Source organism: Micromys minutus (assembly GCF_963924665.1).
Source record: "Micromys minutus genome assembly, chromosome: 9".
Lineage (NCBI taxonomy): Eukaryota > Metazoa > Chordata > Mammalia > Rodentia > Muridae > Micromys > Micromys minutus.
In genome coordinates this window covers 19,686,220-19,706,951 of record NC_137978.1, presented here as the reverse complement: position 1 = coordinate 19,706,951, position 20,732 = coordinate 19,686,220, and the positions used below count along the sequence as shown (strand labels likewise).

Sequence of the window (20,732 nt, the reverse complement as noted above, 5' to 3'; positions counted from 1 at the left end):
TTTTTCCTGTGCAATTCAGTGACCTCGATTTGTATTATGTGATCTAAGTATATCCTTTTTCCTAGAAGTTTTGTGATTTAATTTTTCTATAGAGCTAAGTAGCATTCTATTTTATATCTGCACAAGGTTTTCGTTATTCATTCATCTGTTGGTGGACAATTGGGGTGTTTCTATTTCTTATCTCTAGTGAATAGAGCAGCAGAAAGCATGGGGGACATGTATTCTAGAATACGGTATACATTCTTTGAGTATATGTACAGGAGTGACACTGCTGGCTTGTACAGTAGCTCCAGTTTAAATTTTTTGAGAAACTGATGAATTGATCTCTGCAGTGGCTCTTCAGCAAAACTAACTAGCACATCTGTGCACATCTGTGTACATCTGTGTTATCCATGGATGCATTTCTGGTAGAGTCATAGAAGATCTGTATTCAGATGTAGTAAATATTGCCGTATTAGGATCCAGCTTCGTCCTTCCCCTAGAGCAACTCAGAGGGTTTCTCCCTGAGTGCCCAGCGTGTCTGTTTCATGGGCTTAGTTCATTTCTGCAGTGCCTCAGAATGGATTGTCTAACTCTGCCTCTAAGTCGCCTTTCTAGAAACTACTACTTGTTTGATGAGCCTCCCAGCCTCACTGTTTTAGGGGAAATTGTGCTCTTCTATGTGGTGTAAATATGGGCACAGTGTGGTCCGCTTCCTGCCTCATGTTGGTGAGTAAGGATCAGTCTGACTGTGTATGTGAGCAGCTTCTCAAGCACAGGTCTTCCTAGCAGTCACCCTCACAGAGCGGGTGCTTAAGGGATCCTTGCTTTATTTCTCATTGCAGGGGAAATCCTTTCAAGTATTTTCGGTAAATAACCAATCCAACAGTGACATTCCAAACTTTACTGTATAGGGGACACATAGTTCTTTGCAGTGTGACCTCCATCACAATTGATTATGTGTGAGAGAGAGGTAGGTGTTGCTCTGTGCCCAGGCTGCCCTAGCCTCCAACTCACCCAGCCCACAGCCTCCAGCCTCCTGAGCAACAGTTTTCACCCTCAGTAATGCTGGGACCCTGTAATGCAGCTAGATCCTCATGTGGTTGTGACTCCCCTCCCCAACCATAAAATGGTCTTTGCTCTAGGGGAAGGACAAAGCTACTTTATAACTGTAATGTTGCTACTGTTATAAATAATGTAAATATTTTTGGACACAGAAGTTTGCTAAAGGGTTGTGACCCACAGGTTGAGAACCACTGCCTTGAGTAAATGATGATTGAGCTACCAGTTTAATTTGTGTGTGTGTGTGTGTGTGTGTGTGTGTGTGTGTTTGGTTCTGTTTATTTATAGCTCATAATTTAGCACCAAGACCTTCTTCTTTATTGTTTCTGATTTCCACAGCGTGACTCAGAAATGGTGCTTCCTAGAGTTAGTGTAAAGTGACTTGTGGGCTAAGGAGTGAAGGAGGTGGGATCCTACCTACTGTGGTTAAGAAGGAAGTCCTGAGGACTGTGAGGCCTGGGAGTGGAAAACCCTAATAAGCAGGAGGGAAATGCCAACCAGGCCACCCACTGTGCTCCTGGTCTCTAGTCAGCTGCCCATCAGACCACTCACTGGTGGGAGCAGGAGTCAGTCATTCACGTGGTCCATTTCAGAGGAAATTAGAAGGCACTTAGACAGGGAAACCTTTTTCAAACAGAGATGTCCAAGAACCTTCTAAACCTTTTGCAGGAAGTGGTTCAACACAGTGGGAAGGAGACACCCTTGTCCTGCCTCTCACTTCTCCAACCAATGAGCGCCTTCCTGGTGTCCTGTTGAAGTTTTGTCTTTACCTCTCAAATTTGGTGAACCCTTGCTTTGGTTAGTCCTTACTTGGTACATGGAAACATTCATGCAATATAGTTTCCTGCAAGATCAAGGGGTATCCTTAGAGCATTGCAGAACACTCACACCAGAAGGGCCCAGACAGAGAAGAAAGGAGGAGAGAAAACTTTGTTACCTAATACAGGCTTGTGAGCTGTGCCTAGTCTTTTCTGCTATATATAAATGAATATTGCTAACAACCTTCTGAATAAGATCAGCCCGAAAGATGTATAGCCTGACCTTTCCCCTATATCTTGCAAGAGCTCAAAGCTAATAATATACTACCTACAAAAGAAGCCAAGACCTGATAATGATTTGATTTCCTGCTTGCTTGTTTGCATTAAGAAATCAAAAGAAATACAACATTAAATTTAAGAGTATAGAGGTGTGACTGTTGTGTTTTCCTGGCTAGTTTCTGCCTCTGGAGACAGGCAGCTTTAGGGTGGCTGAGCAGTGACTCACAGGGATAAGGCTTTTGATCCAAGAACTGGGGGCTGAGCCAGCCCTGCTGCTATGTTGCTCAGTGCAGAGCCTGGGTTTCCCTGCAGCTGTGCCCAGAATTAGAAAGCTCTGCAGGGAGGCTATTACCCTGGGAGTTGGTAACAATCCAGACTCAGCTGCCCCCATTTGTATCCTTCAAAAGGTAGAAAGATCTTGAGATAGAAAAGAAGCCTTTCTCTTTGCTGTGTATACAGCAGCAGAAGTCCTTTTGGGGATTGATGCAACCATTTCTGGTCATCCTGATTTTCTCTTCTGCTTGTGGAGTTTATCCAATAAATCTCTTTCCAGATAATCATCTCACATAGAGCTATTACATCTGTCCCTTTGGGGCTGGAGAGATGGTTAAGAACACTGACTGCTCTTCCAGAGGTCCTGAGTTCAAATCCCAGCAACCACATGGTGGCTCACAACCATCTGTAATGGGATCTGATGCCCTCTTCTGGTGTGTCTGAAGACAGCTATAGTGTACTTATATATAATAAATAAATCTTTTAAAAAATTGAAGTCTTTTCCTTTGATGTTGTTTTCTGATCCCATTTTACATGTCAGTTTTTATCAACTTTTCTCTGGCCAATTGCCTTTCAAGCTAATGAACACATGATTTAGTCACATTTTCTGTTGGAAGGCCCTTAAGGTTAGGCATGGCTAGCCTGTCAATCTGTGTTTATCTGCCACATCCACTAAATCACGGCAGAACTCTTCTCCTAAGGGAAGGGGTGGGCTAGGAAGTGTTTTAGATTAATTTCTTTTTCCATAAGGGAAGTCATTTATGAACTTGTTATATAAAGTCACACAGAAAGTGCTGTATAGAAACTCCAGTTGCCCCACGATTGAAATCCCTTCCTCCATTCCTGCTCCTCTAAAGCAACATTTTAAGGCAGTCACAAATCAACAGTCCTGCACTGAGCACACTTCCCTTTCCAGCTTTTAGCTGACTTCCCTTTCAGAAGATGAAAATCACTGGTTCCTCGCCCACCTTCCCTGAATTCTGTCTGTCCCGAGGATTTTCCCGCTGTGCCTGCCCGGTGTCATCCATTAGATCCCACGGAGACCGCAGGGAACAGAACTCATTTCTGCACTAGCCTGTGCTGCCTGGGTCTGCTGCAGTGGTTCTCACTGCCCAGGGCACAGGGCGTTCTTGAGACCTCTGCTGCCCTGTGTCCTTTGTTTTCTTGCATAGTATTTCTCTCTCTAGCTGTCCCCCCTGCCCCTTTTCTTGCTGCCTTTAGTGGAGTGCTCTTTAGTTAGCATGTGAAGAGCAAGGAATTGCAACCTCAATGATTTTTCTAAATAACTGTTTTAGAAAATAACTTTGAAACAATTAAGGGAGCCTTCGAGTATGTGAGTTAAGCAATCAATAGTAAGCAATCGATAATGTTTCTCAAGGACACAGACATTTTATCAATTTAAGGCTCTTAAAAATGTAATGAGTTCACAAGTTAGTATAAAAGACATGGGCTTTTAGATTATTTGAAGAAATGAAATCTTAACTGCTTTCTTCCGTTTTCTATCAATATGTTTTTAAGCAACAAATAAAATAATAAAGCTCTCTATAGAATTTAACAATATCCAAAAAGGATTTGAAAGTCAGTCACAATATATCAAGTTAACATCACTTACGAAAATGAGATCTTAATAAAACCAAGACATTGTCATAAATCAGAAACCAGTGTTCGTAGAAGGCATTCATCATGCCCAAGGCAAGATTGAAGAGTTATAAGTTAAGATGGTGTTACTGTGATCCTCTGGTGCCCACTTTTTTCTGGTACCCACTTGTTTCCCTTTTATGTATGTTGTTGCCATTGTTTTTCTATGTCCCACCGTCCAGTGTCTGGTCCTAGCATGGGCAAAGTACTTAATGTTGTAGCTGTTGAACTGACTCCGTACTCTGCATGAGCGCTGAGCAGCAGGAGTTCTCTCCTGGTTCTCAGCCATGGCTGCCTATAGGAAAGGCAGGTTTACCTCAGCAAATAGGTAATTATGACACACTTCAGCATCCTTACATCTAACATGTGTGATATTTCTTACGAAAGATTGAAATGAATGAGGTAGATTTTGCATTTGTTGCATGAAATATCCAGCTTTGCATGTGATATTAGTACCACTTGCTGCTGAATTCTATATGATCCAAAGCTCAGTGATGCTTTCCCATGGGCAATTTCCTTTGCAATGCCCCAACCTTGTTTCTGTGACTCAGTGTTGTCTCCAGTTCTGGCATTCAATATAAACACTTCAGTCTAACTGCTCTTATAACAGACTCTGCCTTCAGCTCATTATATACTTTGTGAATAGGGATAATTTTTCTCATTTCCACTCTCTACCTTGGGGGGCCTAAAGTTTAAATAGAAGTCTGTATGTTTAAGATCAAATAGTCTCCACATGCTAGAAGGTATTTTTACTTCCGGCTGAGATTTATTTCCTCAAGGGTTTTCATGCAACTAACATTATGGACTCAGTCCTAAGTTAGTGTGTAATCAAGTCTGATAATGAATCTGGGACTAATGAATCAGACATACCATGCTCTTCAGTAATGTGTTACTAAAATGACTTCCTCCAGTAAAATGGGGATAACTTTTCAGGCACCTTTTGATAAAAACGAAAGTAGAAGAGGAATGGAGATGTAATCCTTGAGAAACAAAATCAACCTTCAGCTGGGATGATTACGAGATGCAATTAGATATTTTAACAATTGCGGTATTTTATTCTCAGTTGAGAGATTACTTTAAAGACAGTTAATTTTTATATGTTGTAGATAAAGCAGACCCAGGCCCAGTAGTTCACCATTGTTCCTTAGTTTCATCCACAGATGCCCAGAGTTAAGATAGGAAACAGGAAGAAATTGGAGGTGAGCATATAGTCCAGGTATTTCCAGAATGCTGTGTAGAGCCAGCCAAGCCCCAGAGTCACTGCAGTGAGTAGGACAGGAGGGTATGGGGACAGCACCCAAGCTGTGCTGCCACCTGCATTTGGCCTTGCTCTGCAATTCCACTTGGAGTTGAAGGGAAAGCTTGATGCCTATTTGGTTCCCCACATCTTGTATTTGAGGACTGTAGCTCAGGAGCTGAGTAAGTGCCTCGGCTGATTGGAGCTTGGTTTTCCTGCCAGCCCACTTCCCATTATGTAATGGTACTGTCCCCTAAAGGCTGTGCTCTCTTTGCCTGCAGCTTCCAGGGCTAAGCTCAGTATGATCAACACCATGTCGAAAATCCGCGGCCAGGAGAAGGGGCCGGGCTATCCTCAGGCAGAAGCACTGTTGGCGGAGGCGATGCTTAAGTTCGGCAAGGAGTTGGGCGACGATTGCAACTTCGGTAAACAAATAGCTTTTGTCATAGTGTAGTTTCCCATGGAGGTCACAGTGCTGGTAAAAAAAAAAAAAAACTAAAACAACAACATAAACATTAACACCACCACCACCATCACCAAGAAACTCTAGAGATCATTAGCCAGCTAGTTTCTATTTGAATTACCTTTCACTTCCCAGTTGTAGCTGTTATACATGGGGATCAAATGTGATTTTAGGGCTGCTCGTGTTTAAAGTGATTTGTCTACAGCTTTAGTCCTGTTTCTCTAATGGGACCCCAGCCTTGACAACAGTTTTGGCACACATGCCCAGAAGCCTTGGCACTTTGCTGGGTGAATCCGGCAGGAGCCGTGTATTAAAGCAATGGGAGCAGTCACAGTCAGCATAATTTACTACGCTGGCACCTGGACTTTCTCTGATTAATCCACTGCTCATTTGTTTGTGATCCCTGATTCTGTTGCCCCAGGCAAAATAGAATCTATTTCATCTCCTCTCGCCCCTGGCTCTCAGGACCCTAAATACCTTCTGCCTTCACCCCAATTGATATGGGACCTTTCTGGCCCCTTATTCTGCATTCTTAGTATCTGCTTCTGTGAGCAGCAACTGATCTCATACTAATGAGAACTAGTACTGATGGACAGAGAGCCTTGCGAAATAGTATTCAGAGTAAAATGCTCCATTCCTGGTAAAGAGGAATATTCCTCCTTATAAAGGGGCCATGGAACATAGTTTTCAGAATGGCCTGTGGTAAATAGAAAAGCTACTTTTGTCTTGAGAGCACTGTGGGCTTTCTTGGTCTCCTGCCATTGTAGAACAGAGGTCATTCCTATACTGCCATCTTGAAGGCTGTTGTTGCAAAGTGTCCTTGTCTTTATTCTTCAGCGTGTGAGATCTTCATTCTCTCACTCCAGGCCCTGCTCTTGGCGAGGTCGGTGAAGCCATGCGGGAGCTCTCTGAGGTCAAGGACTCTTTGGACATGGAAGTGAAACAGAACTTCATCGACCCCCTTCAGAATCTTCATGACAAAGATCTGAGGGAGATTCAGGTCTGTGAGATCTGCCTTCCCACACACATGCAGATTCCCGTTTTCACCGAAACACGGGACAGTGCACACGAGTTTCCAACAGCCTCGTAAGAGGAAAGGAACTAGAAACCAAAGGCCATCAATCCAGCATCACAGCTGGTGGCTCTGCATCTCCTGAGCATTGCATTCATTCATCTACAGCCAACTAACTTCCTTGTTAAACGATCATCACACCATTTTTCTCAAGAAAAATGTCCTCTTTTGTTGGGCAGGGGGTTTCCAGACAGGGTTTTTCTATGTGGCCCTGGTTGTGCTGGAATTTGCTCTGTAGACCAGGCTGGCCTCATACTCACAGAGACCCACCTGCCTCTGCCTCCCTAGTACTAGCATTATAAGCTGGCATCACTGCCACCTACCCAGCCAGAGAAATGGCCTTTATCTGGGATGTTTTACATCTGTTAATATTAATGATGGATGGGGCTGATGCGATTCCCCAAATATTAGCCGTACTTTTGTTAGCTGCCGTATCCCTCCTGCGCTTTGATAGCTTCCTTACTGTCATTGGGATTTAGAAGAAACAACCACTGTTTCTGAAACGCACAGAGCTGCTGCGGCCGCCATTGCCTTTGACTGGCTGGGAGTTTGAATGCTTCTCAAGCACACCCTTGCCACAAGAAAGCACACTCGATAGGAGATGCAGTGAGGGGGCAGATTATAGAACATTCCCCATCCTTTATCCTGGCTCCATGTTTGTCTTCTAGCTTTCCCCCACCCACACACACCAAGGAACAGAGGAGAGTCATGCTTTTCTCCCAACTGTTAGTTGTAGAAGGCTGCAGCTATTGAGAAAGAAAACTACTATAGATCTTCAGGAAAACAAAACAAAACTCTGTACCCTTGTCTTTAAGGAGGTTCTGCACCTTACCATGTGCAGATAATGCAGGTGTGTGGGTGGGTGGGTGGGGGCGTGTTTGATAGAAGATCTTCCGAGGTCCCTTGCTGCTTGGATTTGTCACTGAGTTGTGTCACTTGTCCTTAGAGAGGTAAATTCATCTATCCCCTAAAAGCCCAACTCTGTCAAATGCGGCAAGTGTTGAGATACAGATTACTAGGCTCAGCCCTGGCTCTTCTGACTTAGGTAGTTAGGGATGTATATCCTTACCAGACATACTAGGTGACTCTGGTAAACTAGATTAGTCAAAAAGGAATTTCACTTTTTCTACCTTTACCTCAGAAAAGGGGGCTTTTCCATTTCTCCCGAGGAAGGTGACTAGTGGGCTCTTGGGTGTTGCCTTTTCTTGGAGAGGAAGGTCAAGAGGACGCATACCTACATTCCCTTCTTGTCATTTGGACAAAAGGCACAGTTTAACTTGCCTTTGGTCTGGACATGCTTAACCAAAGGACATTGGTCTTCCATGTTTTATTTCTCAGTCTGAATTATTTGTAAAGCTGTCCCTTCTGTTAGCCATCAGAGGCACTTGCCTCGCTGATATGTGTATCTTCCTTCCTCTGGTGACATGCACCTTTAAACACAGCCAGTCACGTTTTGGAAGCTATAAGGAATGTAAGAAAAACGAAGTACAAGAAGGCCTTTTCCATAATATGTCCTTTCAAGCAGTACTCCTACCCTTGGCTCTTCCAGCATCACCTGAAAAAGCTAGAAGGCCGGCGCCTAGACTTTGATTATAAGAAGAAACGACAAGGCAAGATTCCAGACGAGGAACTCCGCCAAGCTCTGGAGAAATTCGATGAGTCTAAAGAAATTGCTGAGTCGAGCATGTTCAACCTCTTGGAGATGGATGTAAGCTACTTTCCTCCAGGTTCTCATTTAATTTTACCTTCGAGGCACAGCACTGGTGTGTTGAAAGACACATCATGTAATTGTGCTACTGTCTGGGTCCGATATGTGATAAGAATACACGGGGCCACTTCTCTGAATCATTTGTCATACGGTAGACATGGAAATGGAAGTTGTTTCTTTATCCTTATAGTTTGATTGAACCAGAACTCCATTTAATGGACTTTAAAGTATTGCCATTAAGTGAGAGATAGACATTATCTGTGCTGACCCGCATATAAACCCAGCATCTCACAAACTTCTGTTAGGATGTAGAACAGATGACACTCAGGTAAGAATGACAACTTAAAGTGCATTCAGAATTGAATATATAAAGTGATAAAGATGGTCAATATACAGAAATGAGCTTGACATTTTCATAGAAAAAGTATAAATTAGAATTGATGATTTTCACAGAGGCAGGGCATGGTTGAGATGGTTTAGAAGTTGCTCCTGAATTGCAGAATATTAAATTATTGCATATGGCTTTGAGCATTAACTTCTGCTGAGTATTTTCAGCTGTACAGCCACATGAACAGTCCTTTCTCCCTCATTCCACATGTGTAAAGATCTGAAAAATCTGAATTATCTCTGCCCTCTATCCCCGGAGTTCATGTGGGATGTTTTGTAGGGCCTGTGTATTTATCACTGAGGGAACTCTCCAGAGAAGCAAATTCGTATGGTTATAGATACAGGTGGTGTGGATGTAGAGGAAGAAAAGGGAAATTACTCAGGAGGGGATGACTGAGGCTCAGAAGCTCCACACGTACTTTCAGAGCCAGTGAGGCTGGAAACATGGTTTAGGGTGATGCTAAAGGCCTGAGAATGAATGGTTGGGATGGGATAATTGATTTTGTGGCCAGAGGCTAGAGAACCCATCAATGGCAGAGCACCACACATCTCAAGGATGGAAGCTGGCAGCTCCAGTGTCCAAATGCAAGAGGAGCTAAATGTCTAGCCCCAGGAGAGAGGACAGTGAATCTCTTTCTTTTGTTGCTTGCTTTATTTGGATCCTCAATGGCCTTGGCATCCAGTACCATTTTAGATACGCAAAGCGCATTCTTGCTCAGTTCTTTTTATTCAAATGCAAATCTAGTCTGGAAGCAACTTCACAGACAGACCCAAGGATCATGCTCTGCTAGCTTTTTGAGTATCCTTTAAAATGCCATGTTGTCATCCAAAATTAGCTGTTCAATTACTTAATCAGCTTACCTTTGTCTGCAGACAACTTTGTTCTACTAACCACTGGGTGAAATACCATAGGAACTCCAAACCAGTCCTCGTACTCTGGGTCCTCCTCTATGTCCTCAAACTCACAGGACTTTGTTCATTACCCTTCTTGACTTGGAGGCTACAACTCAGCTAGATCACAGTATAAGCTTAGAGCATTAGACAAGTAACTTTGAATCCCACTCGGATTAGGCTAGAGGTCAAAATCTTTATTATACACTGTGGTACCTGAATCAGGAAATTAACTTCCCTCTTTTTTTTATCACCATCAGTTACTAGTATGTAAAATGATGCTTAGATTTCATGTTGGCTGCCACAGGCAGGAAGTAAGAGTCCTGTAGTCTTAAAATCTTTCTCCTAAAGGACTTCAATGAAAGAAACCACATGGTAAGCAGAAAGTTTAGAGTTAAGCTTATAGTGTTTATTGAAAACAGTGAGATCTCCTCAGTGCCTGTCCTTGCGGTAGCACATGCAATTCTGAGTGTAAGGATGCTCTCCTATCGTTAATCAGCCTAGACGACAGGCTGTAGAGTTGTTGGAATGCTGGTACTGTTTTGGGACAGTAACCTGGTGACTGAAGAGTGTTCTCTCCATCTCGCTGTAGATTGAACAGGTGAGCCAGCTCTCCGCACTTGTTCAGGCTCAGCTGGACTACCACAAGCAGGCAGTGCAGATCCTGCAGCAAGTCACTGTCAGGCTGGAAGAACGGTAAGTCACCCTTCCCTGGGGTTCTTACATGCCCTAGAAGTATGCACAAAGAAACTGCAATAAAGGAATACACTTAGAGACACACGCTTGCCAACCCACCTGCTGATCCAACACAGGCATCTTGTGGAGTGACTACTTGATTTCACTTTGCACTGTACCTTGTCTTACTCTCTTCTGGATCTAACCCTGTGTCTATGAGATGTTGATACATGAATTGTGTTATTTGCTACCACAGACGCTACACCAGAATTCTGTTGATGATGGTAGCTATCATTTGCTGAGAAATAACCTATATAGGTACCGTGCATATGATCACTTTGAAACAGACCCGTGCACCTAACAAATGAGCAGTACTGTGAGTCCCAGGCTGAAGAAGTAATAACTGAGGGTCTCACACAGTTTCGAGGAGGGACACGTTGATCAGGCACAAGCTATTTAGAAACCTGTGTCTTTTCTTTCTTGTTATTCTTGAACAATGATGCACCGGTCCATCTTCAGAGGACTGCTTCCACATTCTTGTTCAGCCTCCTTAAATCTGCCTCACAGTGAGCTGTTGTAGTTGTCTATGTGAATAGAGCTCTTTGGGGTTGCAAGGTAGAACTTGAGTGAGTATGTGCACTACCATACAGATGTGCCTTGACCAACATGAGATTTCTCCTAAAGGAAAGGGTGCAGTACCTCTCACCTACAGAACAAAATAGCTTAGCATTAAGCACAATGTCAAATGCCAGTGATCCTTGCTGTGAGCATGGCTGGATAGAATTCATGGTGCCTGAAACTGCAAAAGTCCACTATTCTACATGTGGCAACCCTAAGCAAATACCAGAATTTGGGGTGCAATTTCTATTCCATAAGCATCCCTTTTACATCATTATAATATCAAAAGAATATCAAGGCAAACCATCTTAAGGCAGGGGCCTTATTAATTATACTTTATTTAGCCACATTATATCATTATTAATCAGGGATCTTGTTATTCTTGCATCATTTAGCTAGATAAAGGAGGAAATTTTGCTAGACAAATATATCAAAGAATGTAGCAACCTTTGTACTCAAGGTCATGTCCAAAGTGCACACTCCTGGGTGATTAGCTACTGAGTGTCCAGTGAAGCCTCCAGGTACAAGTCAGATGCTGCATTGTTTTGGACTAGCTAACCTTCCCTTCACCTTGGGTCCTTCCTTCTTGGATTTGTGCTCTTTTTGGTATAAAACTCCAATCTGCCCTTGCAGAAGTGTGTCTAACAGTGAAGCTTCTCTAATGGAAAGGCTTAAAACAAATATATCAGAGCACTACAGCCACACTATACACCTCTCTCACATCTGTTAAAGATAAAGAGAATATGCTCTTTCTATTTTTCATCTCAAACAGTTTTTTTATTTAATTTTTTTACTTATTCACTTCACATCCTGCTCATTACATCCCTCTCCAGGTCATATCCTCCCACGATTCTTCCTGTATACCCCTCCTCTTTTCCTCTGAGTAAGTGGGGGCCCCCTGGGTATGCTCTCACCCTGGCACTACAAGTCTCTGAGAGGCTAGGCTCTTCCACTCCCACTGAGGTCAGACAAAGGAGCCCAGCTAGGAGAACACATCCCACCTTCAGGCAACAGCTTTTGCAATAGCCCAACACCAAGTTGTACATCTGCTGCATATAAGCAGGGAGGCCTAGGTCTAACCCTTGTATGTTCTTTGATTGGTGGTTTAGACTCTGAGAGCCCTAAGGGTCTAGGTTAATTGACTCTTTTGGTCTTTCTGTATAGTGTCTATCCCCTTTGGAGCCCACAAACCTTCCTCCTATTCTTCCATAAGAGTCCCCAAGCTCCACTGCTGTTTGGCGATGGGTTGTGTCTGTATCTGTCTGAGACAGAAGCTGGGTGGAGCCTCTCAGAGGACAACATGCTCCTGTCTAGAACTATAACAGAGTATCAGTAGCGTTAGGGACTGGTGCTTGCCCATGGGATGGGTCTTAAGTTAGGCCAGTCATTGTTTGGCTATTCCCTCAGTCTCTGCTCCATCCCCCATGCCTATATTTCTTGTAGACAGGATAAATTTGGGGATGAAAGTTTTGTGGGTAGGTGGGTGTCTCTATCTCTCCACTGGTGCTCCTGTCTGGCTACAGGAGGTAACCTCTTCAGATTCCATATCTCCAGTGTAATGAGTCACAGCTAAGATCACCCCCATTGATTCCTGGGTGCCTCCCTTGTCCCAGGCCATGTCTCATCCTGGAGATATCCCTCATCTCCTCACCCCCATTAGTTACAGAATTTCATTCATTTTCATGACCATCTGGCCATCTGATCTGTCCTTGCCTACACCTGATCCTGAATCCCCCCCATTCCCTTTCGCCTCCCCCTCCCTCCCCCTTTCCTCTTCCCTCCATCTGCCTCTTATGACGATTTTCATCCCCCTTTTAAGTGAGATTCAAGGTTCTTTTCTTGAGCCTTCTTGTTTAGCTTCTTTGGGTCTGTGGAGTATAACACAGTACCTGAATTTTATGGTTAATATTTATTTATAAGTGAGTACATTTCATACATGTCATTTTGGAACTGGGTTACCTCACTCAAGATGATATTCTTAAGTTACATCCATGTTCCTGCAAAAATTATGATGTATATTGGCTTTTAATATCTGAATAATATTCCATTGTATAGATGTACCACATTTTCTTTATCCATTTCTCAGTTGAGGGACATCTAGGTTATTTACAGTTCCTGGCTATTACAAATAGAGCTGCTATGAACATACTTGAGCAAGTAAGTATCTTTGAGAGATGTGGAACATTTTTTGGGTATATACCCAGGAGTGGTATAGCTGGGTCTTGAGGTAGAACTATTCCTGGTTTTCTGAGAAACCAGCAAGTTGATTTCCAAAGTGGTTGTACTAGTCTGCACTCCCACCAGCAATGGAGGAGTAATCACCTTACTCCACATCCTTTGTGAGCATGTGCTATCTCTTGAGGTTTTGATCTTACCCATTCTGATGGGTATAAGATGGAACCTCAGAGTTGTTTTCATTTGCATTTTCCTGATGACTAAGGAGTTTGAACATTCCTTTCAGTGCTTCTCAGCCATTTGAGATTTTTCTGTTGAGAATTCTCTCTTTAGTTCCATGCCCATGTTTTACTTGTGCTATTTGGTTTGTTGGTGTCTAACTTCTTAAGATCTTTGTAAATTTGGGCTATTAGTCCTCTGTCAGATGCAGTGTACACTTGATTTTTGATAAAGAAGCCAAAACCACACAATGGTAGCATTTTAAGCAATGTTGCTGGTTTAACTGGATATTTACATATAAAGGAATGAAAATAGATACATACTTATCACCTTACACAAAACTCAAGTCCAAGTGAATCAAGGACCTCAACATGAAACCAGATACACTAAATCTCATAAAGGAGAAAATGGGAAATACCCTTGAATTCATTGGTACAGGAGACAAGTTACTGAACAGAGCTCCAATTGCTCAGGCCATAAGATAATTGATAAATTGGACTTCATGAAACTGCAAAACTTTTGTAAGGCAAAGGGCACTGTCAACAGAACAAATCAGCAGCCCACAGATTGGGAAAAAAATATTCAAACATGGTTAAATCATTCCTCTCCTTAAAATAAAATGCACATATACTTGCCTTATTGAATACCTAACATTGGAAAAGATTTGGTTGTGAGCAGAATCCTCTTACTGACTCTCCTTTTTTTCCCTGCCTTCCTTCATTTCTTTCCTACTCTCTGGATCCCTGTCTGCTCATTCTTATTGGAACCTGTGGCCCTTCCTGTTTCCCTCCCTACAACCATTCCTGTGTTCTTTGTGAAATAGCTTTCTTTCATATGTTCTCCTGTAGAGCTGTGATCTCTTTCCTTAACCATATCTCCGATTCTTTATGGATAAGTGAACTCTCCACATCTCTAAATGCTGCCCATGAACTTTGAGCTCTTGGTGGAAATCTGGGGTCAGTAATGTCTGCTGTCCCCTATACACACTGTACTGGGGCAACAACTGTGTCTTAAGCACCTTTATGTTTCTGGCCCCTAACATGCTGCATATTAGCATAAATTACTCTGAATGTAGGGGTGGGTGATGGAGAGAAAGGATGCAAACATGGAGGACATGTGTCATGGACATGGGAGACTAATTGTTCTTAGCACATTTCTACCGGGTCTTGGAAGATCTCTAATTGAGCCAAACAGTTCCTGTATTTTACTGCTTTTCTGGTTATGTGTAATTGACTGCATAATTCTCCATCACCCCTTTTCTTTGTGATGCAGAATAAGACAAGCTTCATCTCAACCAAGAAGGGAATATCAGCCCAAGCCACGAATGAGCCTAGAGTTTGCCACTGGAGACAGTTCTCAGCCCAATGGGGGTCTCTCCCACACAGGCACACCCAAACCTTCAGGTAAGGTACTGAAGTCTACCGATCTCCTTTCCAAGGCCTTGAGCACAACTGTAGGCAATGTTGAGAAAGTTGAGAACATTCTGCTGTTCCTGCACAGCGAGTCATTGCTAATGGGAGGGCTTGTCAGGATGGAGCTCTGCTCCTGGATAGTTTTATCCTTGCTCCATTGTCCCACATGCTTTTCCTTCTCTCTGAAACTCTCTCTGCTCCATATTTTCTCATGACCTCCTTGTGTAATACTTAGTTGCTCTTTTGGATTGTTTGTTTTGTTTTGTTTTGTTTGTTTGAGAAAAGATTTCTCCGTGTAGCCTTGGGTGCTTTGGAACTCACTTTGTAGACCAGGCTGTATGGCCTTAAATTCCCTGAGACCCACCTGCCTTTGCCTTCTGGGTGCTGGGATTAAAGACATGCACTACCATAGACCCACAAACAGTAAGTTATTCTTCACCCTTTTCTGTGGTTATAAATCATACCATTATTTTTCCTGCCTTTTGCTTCCTGTGAGTCTATGTAGGTGGGACTGAATGCCCCTGGGCAGTGTGTGCACACACGCATCCTCTATCAGCCACAGACAACAGCTTCAAGACACATATGCATGATTCTTCCTGCAGATGGATAGATTACAAACGTCAGCCCTTACTAGGGTTTCTTTTTACTGTCTACTGTAGACCCACTCACTATTTGGTGAGCTGTAGTTAGCATGATAAAAGCTACCTTTTCACCACTAGTTCAGTCTCTCCACTGCCATTCTGAAATACCCACAAAAAAATAGACCCAAGTGTTCTTCCGAGGCATTTCCAGCTGTAAAATTGTCTTGCTTAAGGTAGTGGGACCCCATCTGGCACTGGCTATAGATTGTAATGATCTGCAGCTTTTTTTCCATTTCTCCTGAACTCCAGTGATTGGTTCACTGCAGGAGAAAACTTTGTAAGAAGCTGTCATGGAATGAAGAAGGGGACATCCGAGCCTCTGTCCACAGCTCAGTGCCCACTGTTGCCCTGAAATTACCACTTACTATGTAAATTATCAGTGACTGCACTTCTCCTTGCCCAAGACATACACTTCATCTCTCATTTGCTGACTTCTCTAAATAAAAATAAATAAATTATACTGTTTCCCTTTTAAGACATCTCATTAGAATGAGGCCCACAGATGTTTTTCTACATTCATATTTATTCGCATGCTGTGCTAATATGTTTGCTCATTTTAAATAGATCCCTTAAGGCAAAGTCCGTTCTTTACTAAAGTATGCAACATGCATTGTATTATTCTTGTGCTGTGGTTCTTACACACTACTCATATGTGCATGTTACACACCAAATCAGCAAATATGGATTATGGTTTTCTAAAACTTGTCATTGAATAAATACAGTCATTTAGTGACAATTCTACCGTTAACTCTAATTTTGGATGAAGAAGCAAATAGAATGTTGTTTCTTTGAGCTGGTCACACGGAGCAAAAACAGCACCCAGTGCTCTGTGTTTCATTGTCCCTGTATTACAACAGTTTCCAAGAGTCTGCAATTACTAAATTTGAAGAATGAGAACTGATCTGTGCTTCTAAGATTCCAGAGTGCTGTCTGTGTAACTAATTATACCATTTTGAATGTGAAGACATGGAAAAGTAGTAACATGAATGGATTTGGCCTTCCCTATAGTTAAACTTACTGCAAGCCATTGCTTTCCCCTCCCCCAGCATGGTCAGGATGAGAAGCCCAATGAACATTGTTATAATTACCACAAAAATACTTGTGACCATTTCTAATACTGGAAATAGGAAGCAGGAATGTTCAGTGATGTGTGAAGCGCGAAGGGGGGCATAGGAAAATTGGTAGGAGGCAAAATGGTCTTGGAGTGAATTTTGAAGGAACAGGAAGATCAGCAGGAAGACAGATGGGCAGGTGTGTGTGTGTGTGTGTGTGTGTGTGTGTGTGTGTGTGTGTGGTTACACGTCTGGTTTGTTGTTTATTATATTAATTGGATGCTCAAATTACACAGGAATTCACCCAGCTGCTTATGAGACACTGAGGGTCCCTGCCCCCATCTGGTTCTAGTTGGTAAATAAAGTTGCCAGCGGCCAATGGCTGGGCAGGGAGACAGAGGCAGGACTTTAGACTTTCCATATAAGGAAGCAGGGGAAGAAGAAAGATTTAGAATCTCCATGATGGGGAAGCAGGACACTTGGGAGAACCAAGAGCATCCAGCCATATAAGAGCTGGGAAAGAGTGGCCACAAGCTCCCTGCCCTCATCTAGGTCTAGAGTAACAAAGATGGAATTTAGATTTTAATAAGTAATAATTCAGCAGTATCAGGGGGGAGATGTTAGATGTGGGAAAGTTTGAGCCTGGCCCAGCCGTTCTGCTCTTTAAAGAATAATAAAATAGAGGCTGCATATATGATTTTGATGCGAGAATTCAGAGGATTCACTGGGGTGATCCGAACAGATGAATGTACTAGCTACACGCTGTGACATCTTATGTTCTCTCTGCCTCTGATTCTCAGGTGTCCAAATGGATCAGCCCTGCTGCCGAGCCCTGTATGACTTTGAGCCTGAAAATGAAGGGGAACTGGGTTTTAAAGAAGGTGACATCATCACACTCACTAATCAGATTGACGAGAACTGGTACGAGGGGATGCTTCATGGCCAGTCTGGCTTTTTCCCCATCAACTATGTAGAAATTCTGGTTGCTTTGCCCCATTAGGATTCTGTGCTGGCTGGCTCACCTCCTTCTGACCCAGATAGTTAAGTTTAACCACTGCTTTGGTCATGCCGCTTCCAATACATCCCGAATGCAGGCCACAGTGGATGAGTCATCAAGCCCACACGTGCCCTGGGTTGACCTGTGTGCTCCTACAGGAGGCACAGTGATAGATGGTATCTTCCAAGGCCAGTGGGCCTGGCACACGCTTTAAAACACCCTCTAAGACTAGCCAGTGGTCCCAGAACTGGATACACAGTTCTCAGGAGGATGTGGTTCCTGATAATATGCCCGTGAGCCACATCACAGAAACACTCTCCTCGCCGTCGCTGAAGATATTGTCTCTCACCCAGGGGCTAGCTCAAGGTCTCCAGTTCTCCATTTACAAAGGAGGAAGTCCTTTTGGTTGCACTTTCCCTTCCTAAATATATGGGTCACAGAATTGTTGGCAAAAACATTCCCCACCAGCAAGTTGTCTGCTGGTCTAAGCAACTTAGTCCCTTGATGCCATCAGCAGAAGAAGTATTAATTGTCCAAAGCACCTTTGTTCACCAATTTCTTCCTTCCTTCCTTCCTTCCTGCCTGCCTGCCTTCCTTCCTTTTTCTTTCTTTCTTTCTTTCTTTCTTTCTTTCTTTCTTTCTTTCTTTCTTTTCTCTCTCTCTCCTTCCTTCCTTCTTTCTTTCTACTATCTATCTATATCTATCTATCTATCTATCTATCTATCTATCTATCTATCTATCTATCTATCTATCTATCTATCTATCTCCTACTTCTGAGACGTGGCCAGTTTTCTTCCCTCCCTATGGGTAAAGCACTTGGCAGTTGGGGGAGGGGTCTCATTTATGTCTGAGTAAAATGGTGAACAATCTGTATGTTGTCTGAAATGAAAAAAAAAATTCTCCAGGCTGAACAGGGAAGAAATCTGGTCTCTGAGCTCGGATTCCTTGCTGTACAGAAGCTGTGTATATATGTAGCCCGTTTCTGAAGGGTACAGGAAGGGGAAACGGCTGTCTTCCCTTCTCTGTTTACTTATCCAGGAATCAGTGCATCCCCCAGTCCCTCTGCCACAGACATAAGAGAGAAACACTAGTAAGCATTTCACTTCTTCATAGAACGCGACAGTGAGCATTGCTCCTTCCCACGTTTACTTGTTTGTGTTCCTTGAACATCACTTGTGTATACTCTGCCCTCAATGAGGACCAAATAAAGATGACTTTTGTGCTTGGCAGTTTAAGGTGTGTGGCTGCACACGCAGAACCCTCTTCCGCCCCAGTCATTACTTTGAGTGCCTCCCTCCTCTTGTGTGTACAGTGCTGTGTACGCTGATCAGTGTTGGGTTTTGGTTTCGTTTTGTTTTCCCTCAGTTACGGAAGTCCTGATAGGCACCCAGAGTTCTATTTATCTAGCTGTACAGACTCCTTCAGAGGTTAATGTGCTGCTTCCCGACGGGCCACTTGCCCTAGTGGATCATGTGGAGTGAAAGGCAAATCTTCCTGCTTAATGTATGAGCTCACCATGGGAAGTACTGCTGTTTCCAATAAATACAGCTGAAGACGAAACAGCGTCTGTGTCTTCCTTCTTGTCTGTTCTTTGGTCTGACAGTTGGTGGACTAAGACTCTTTTGGTCTCCATTGCCTTTGGAGGAAGCCAGTCCAGACCTGCTCCCAACCTCATCTCCATTTTTGGGCATGCAGGGGAAGGTTGCTGAGTTGGTTGAGGCACTTACATCACCAATTCCATGAAGAAGAGCTTGTGGGGGGGGGGAGGGTAAGTAGAAGCAGCTCCTTGAAGTCATGTGATTTAAGAAACAATACTGTTATCAGGAGAACACAGTGTCTAAAGAAGCGAATTAAATATGTTGGCTGGGCTTTGGGCTTTTTGTTTTTAATGTTTCTTTATTTCTAATTTCATACATCTATATAACAAAATATTATATCTGCCTCCTTTTTCTTTCATCAACTTCTCCAATGTTCCCCCCAATGCACCTGTCAATCAACTTCAAGTCTTTAAGTCCAGTTAGGGTTGCCTATATGTCCTTGTATTCTTGGGTATGGCTCCATGCCCTGGAGCATGGGAAACCTACCATGGTCACATCTTCAAAGACGACTCTTCTCCCCCTGGAACTAGCCACTGCTAATAGTTCCTTATTAAGAAGTACGGTGTGGCGACAGCAGGGCTGTATCGTTTTGCAATAACCTTTCAAAACCATTTCATGGTGAGGCTAATAATATAAAAAATACTATTGACCACACAAAGAGGAGAAGGAAAATAATTCAAATAACAGACCAAAAGAGAAACAAAACCAAAAATCTAGGCTTTACATCTGGGAGGGAAAATGGCAACAATGCTGTAACAGGGCCTTCTAGAAAATTTCACTGATTATAAGCTGATCAAAATTTAAAGTGTCATTTTGCCTGCCATTAGTTAACTTTGATGCAGCTTATAAACCCTTGGCAACGTTTCATACCTGACGCTAGCTGAGCATATCCAGGAGAAGCAAAGAGCTGTCAGAAGTGCAGCACAATTTAAAAAGCCAAAGGCCATGGGGGAGGGTGCATGGCCTTCCCACAACAAGAGTTCAGAAGGAGCTGTGTGCTCTCTCACCTGCAAGGCCTCCCTTTAGCTTTAAGAGATGCATACACAGGGATAATACTTATTTGATACTTTAGAAACTCAACGGGGAACTAACAGCAAGACTGTATTACAGAGCACTCTTGCTGTGAATCAGTGTCAAATGAACTGGGCCGTATGATGAGCAAACAAAACATAGTATTTTATTATTTTTCAGTTACATTTCTCTTTGTGATTACACATTAACTAAAACTCTCAGAAGGCCAGGGGAAATTCGGACATGTTTTAAAGACCCGAGAGTCCCACTTTGGTCTCAGTCTGGCCACTACTTCAGTGTGCTCAGGGTCGTATAAGTCAGTCTGTCATTGTCCTGCCTACTTTTATGTCACCTGGACTCAGGCTAATGTCATTTAGAAAGAAGAAACATCAAATAAGAGAATGCCTCCAAGAAATAAACCTGTAGGACACCTTGTGAGGCATTTTCTTAATTAGTGATATATGGAGGGGGCTGAGTGTCCCAGTAGTGTCTCCCCGAACAGGTGGTCTTGGGGTATACAAGGAAACAGGCTGAGCAAGCCAATTAATAGCACTTCCTCAGGACTTCTGTATCAGTTCCCGTCCTAA

At 43.0% G+C, this 20,732-nt stretch overlaps 1 protein-coding gene across 2 annotated transcripts in view; it reads left to right on the top strand.

Moving 5' to 3' along the window:
* Window positions 1-17,539, top strand: part of SH3GL2 (SH3 domain containing GRB2 like 2, endophilin A1) — a gene marked incomplete at both ends in the record, with an annotated part of 171,098 nt that extends 153,559 nt beyond the window's left edge. Inside the window, 6 exons of one of the 2 annotated variants that reach the window (XM_080921562.1) lie at window positions 5,508-5,651; window positions 6,556-6,689; window positions 8,311-8,469; window positions 10,340-10,443; window positions 14,707-14,837; window positions 17,340-17,539. In XM_080921562.1, coding sequence (XP_080777688.1) covers window positions 5,508-5,651; window positions 6,556-6,689; window positions 8,311-8,469; window positions 10,340-10,443; window positions 14,707-14,837; window positions 17,340-17,539 — 872 coding nt within the window. The remainder of the gene's footprint in view (window positions 1-5,507; window positions 5,652-6,555; window positions 6,690-8,310; window positions 8,470-10,339; window positions 10,444-14,706; window positions 14,838-17,339) is intronic. The other variant, XM_080921563.1, reaches the window with a different exon arrangement.
* Window positions 17,540-20,732: the final 3,193 nt, after the last annotated feature.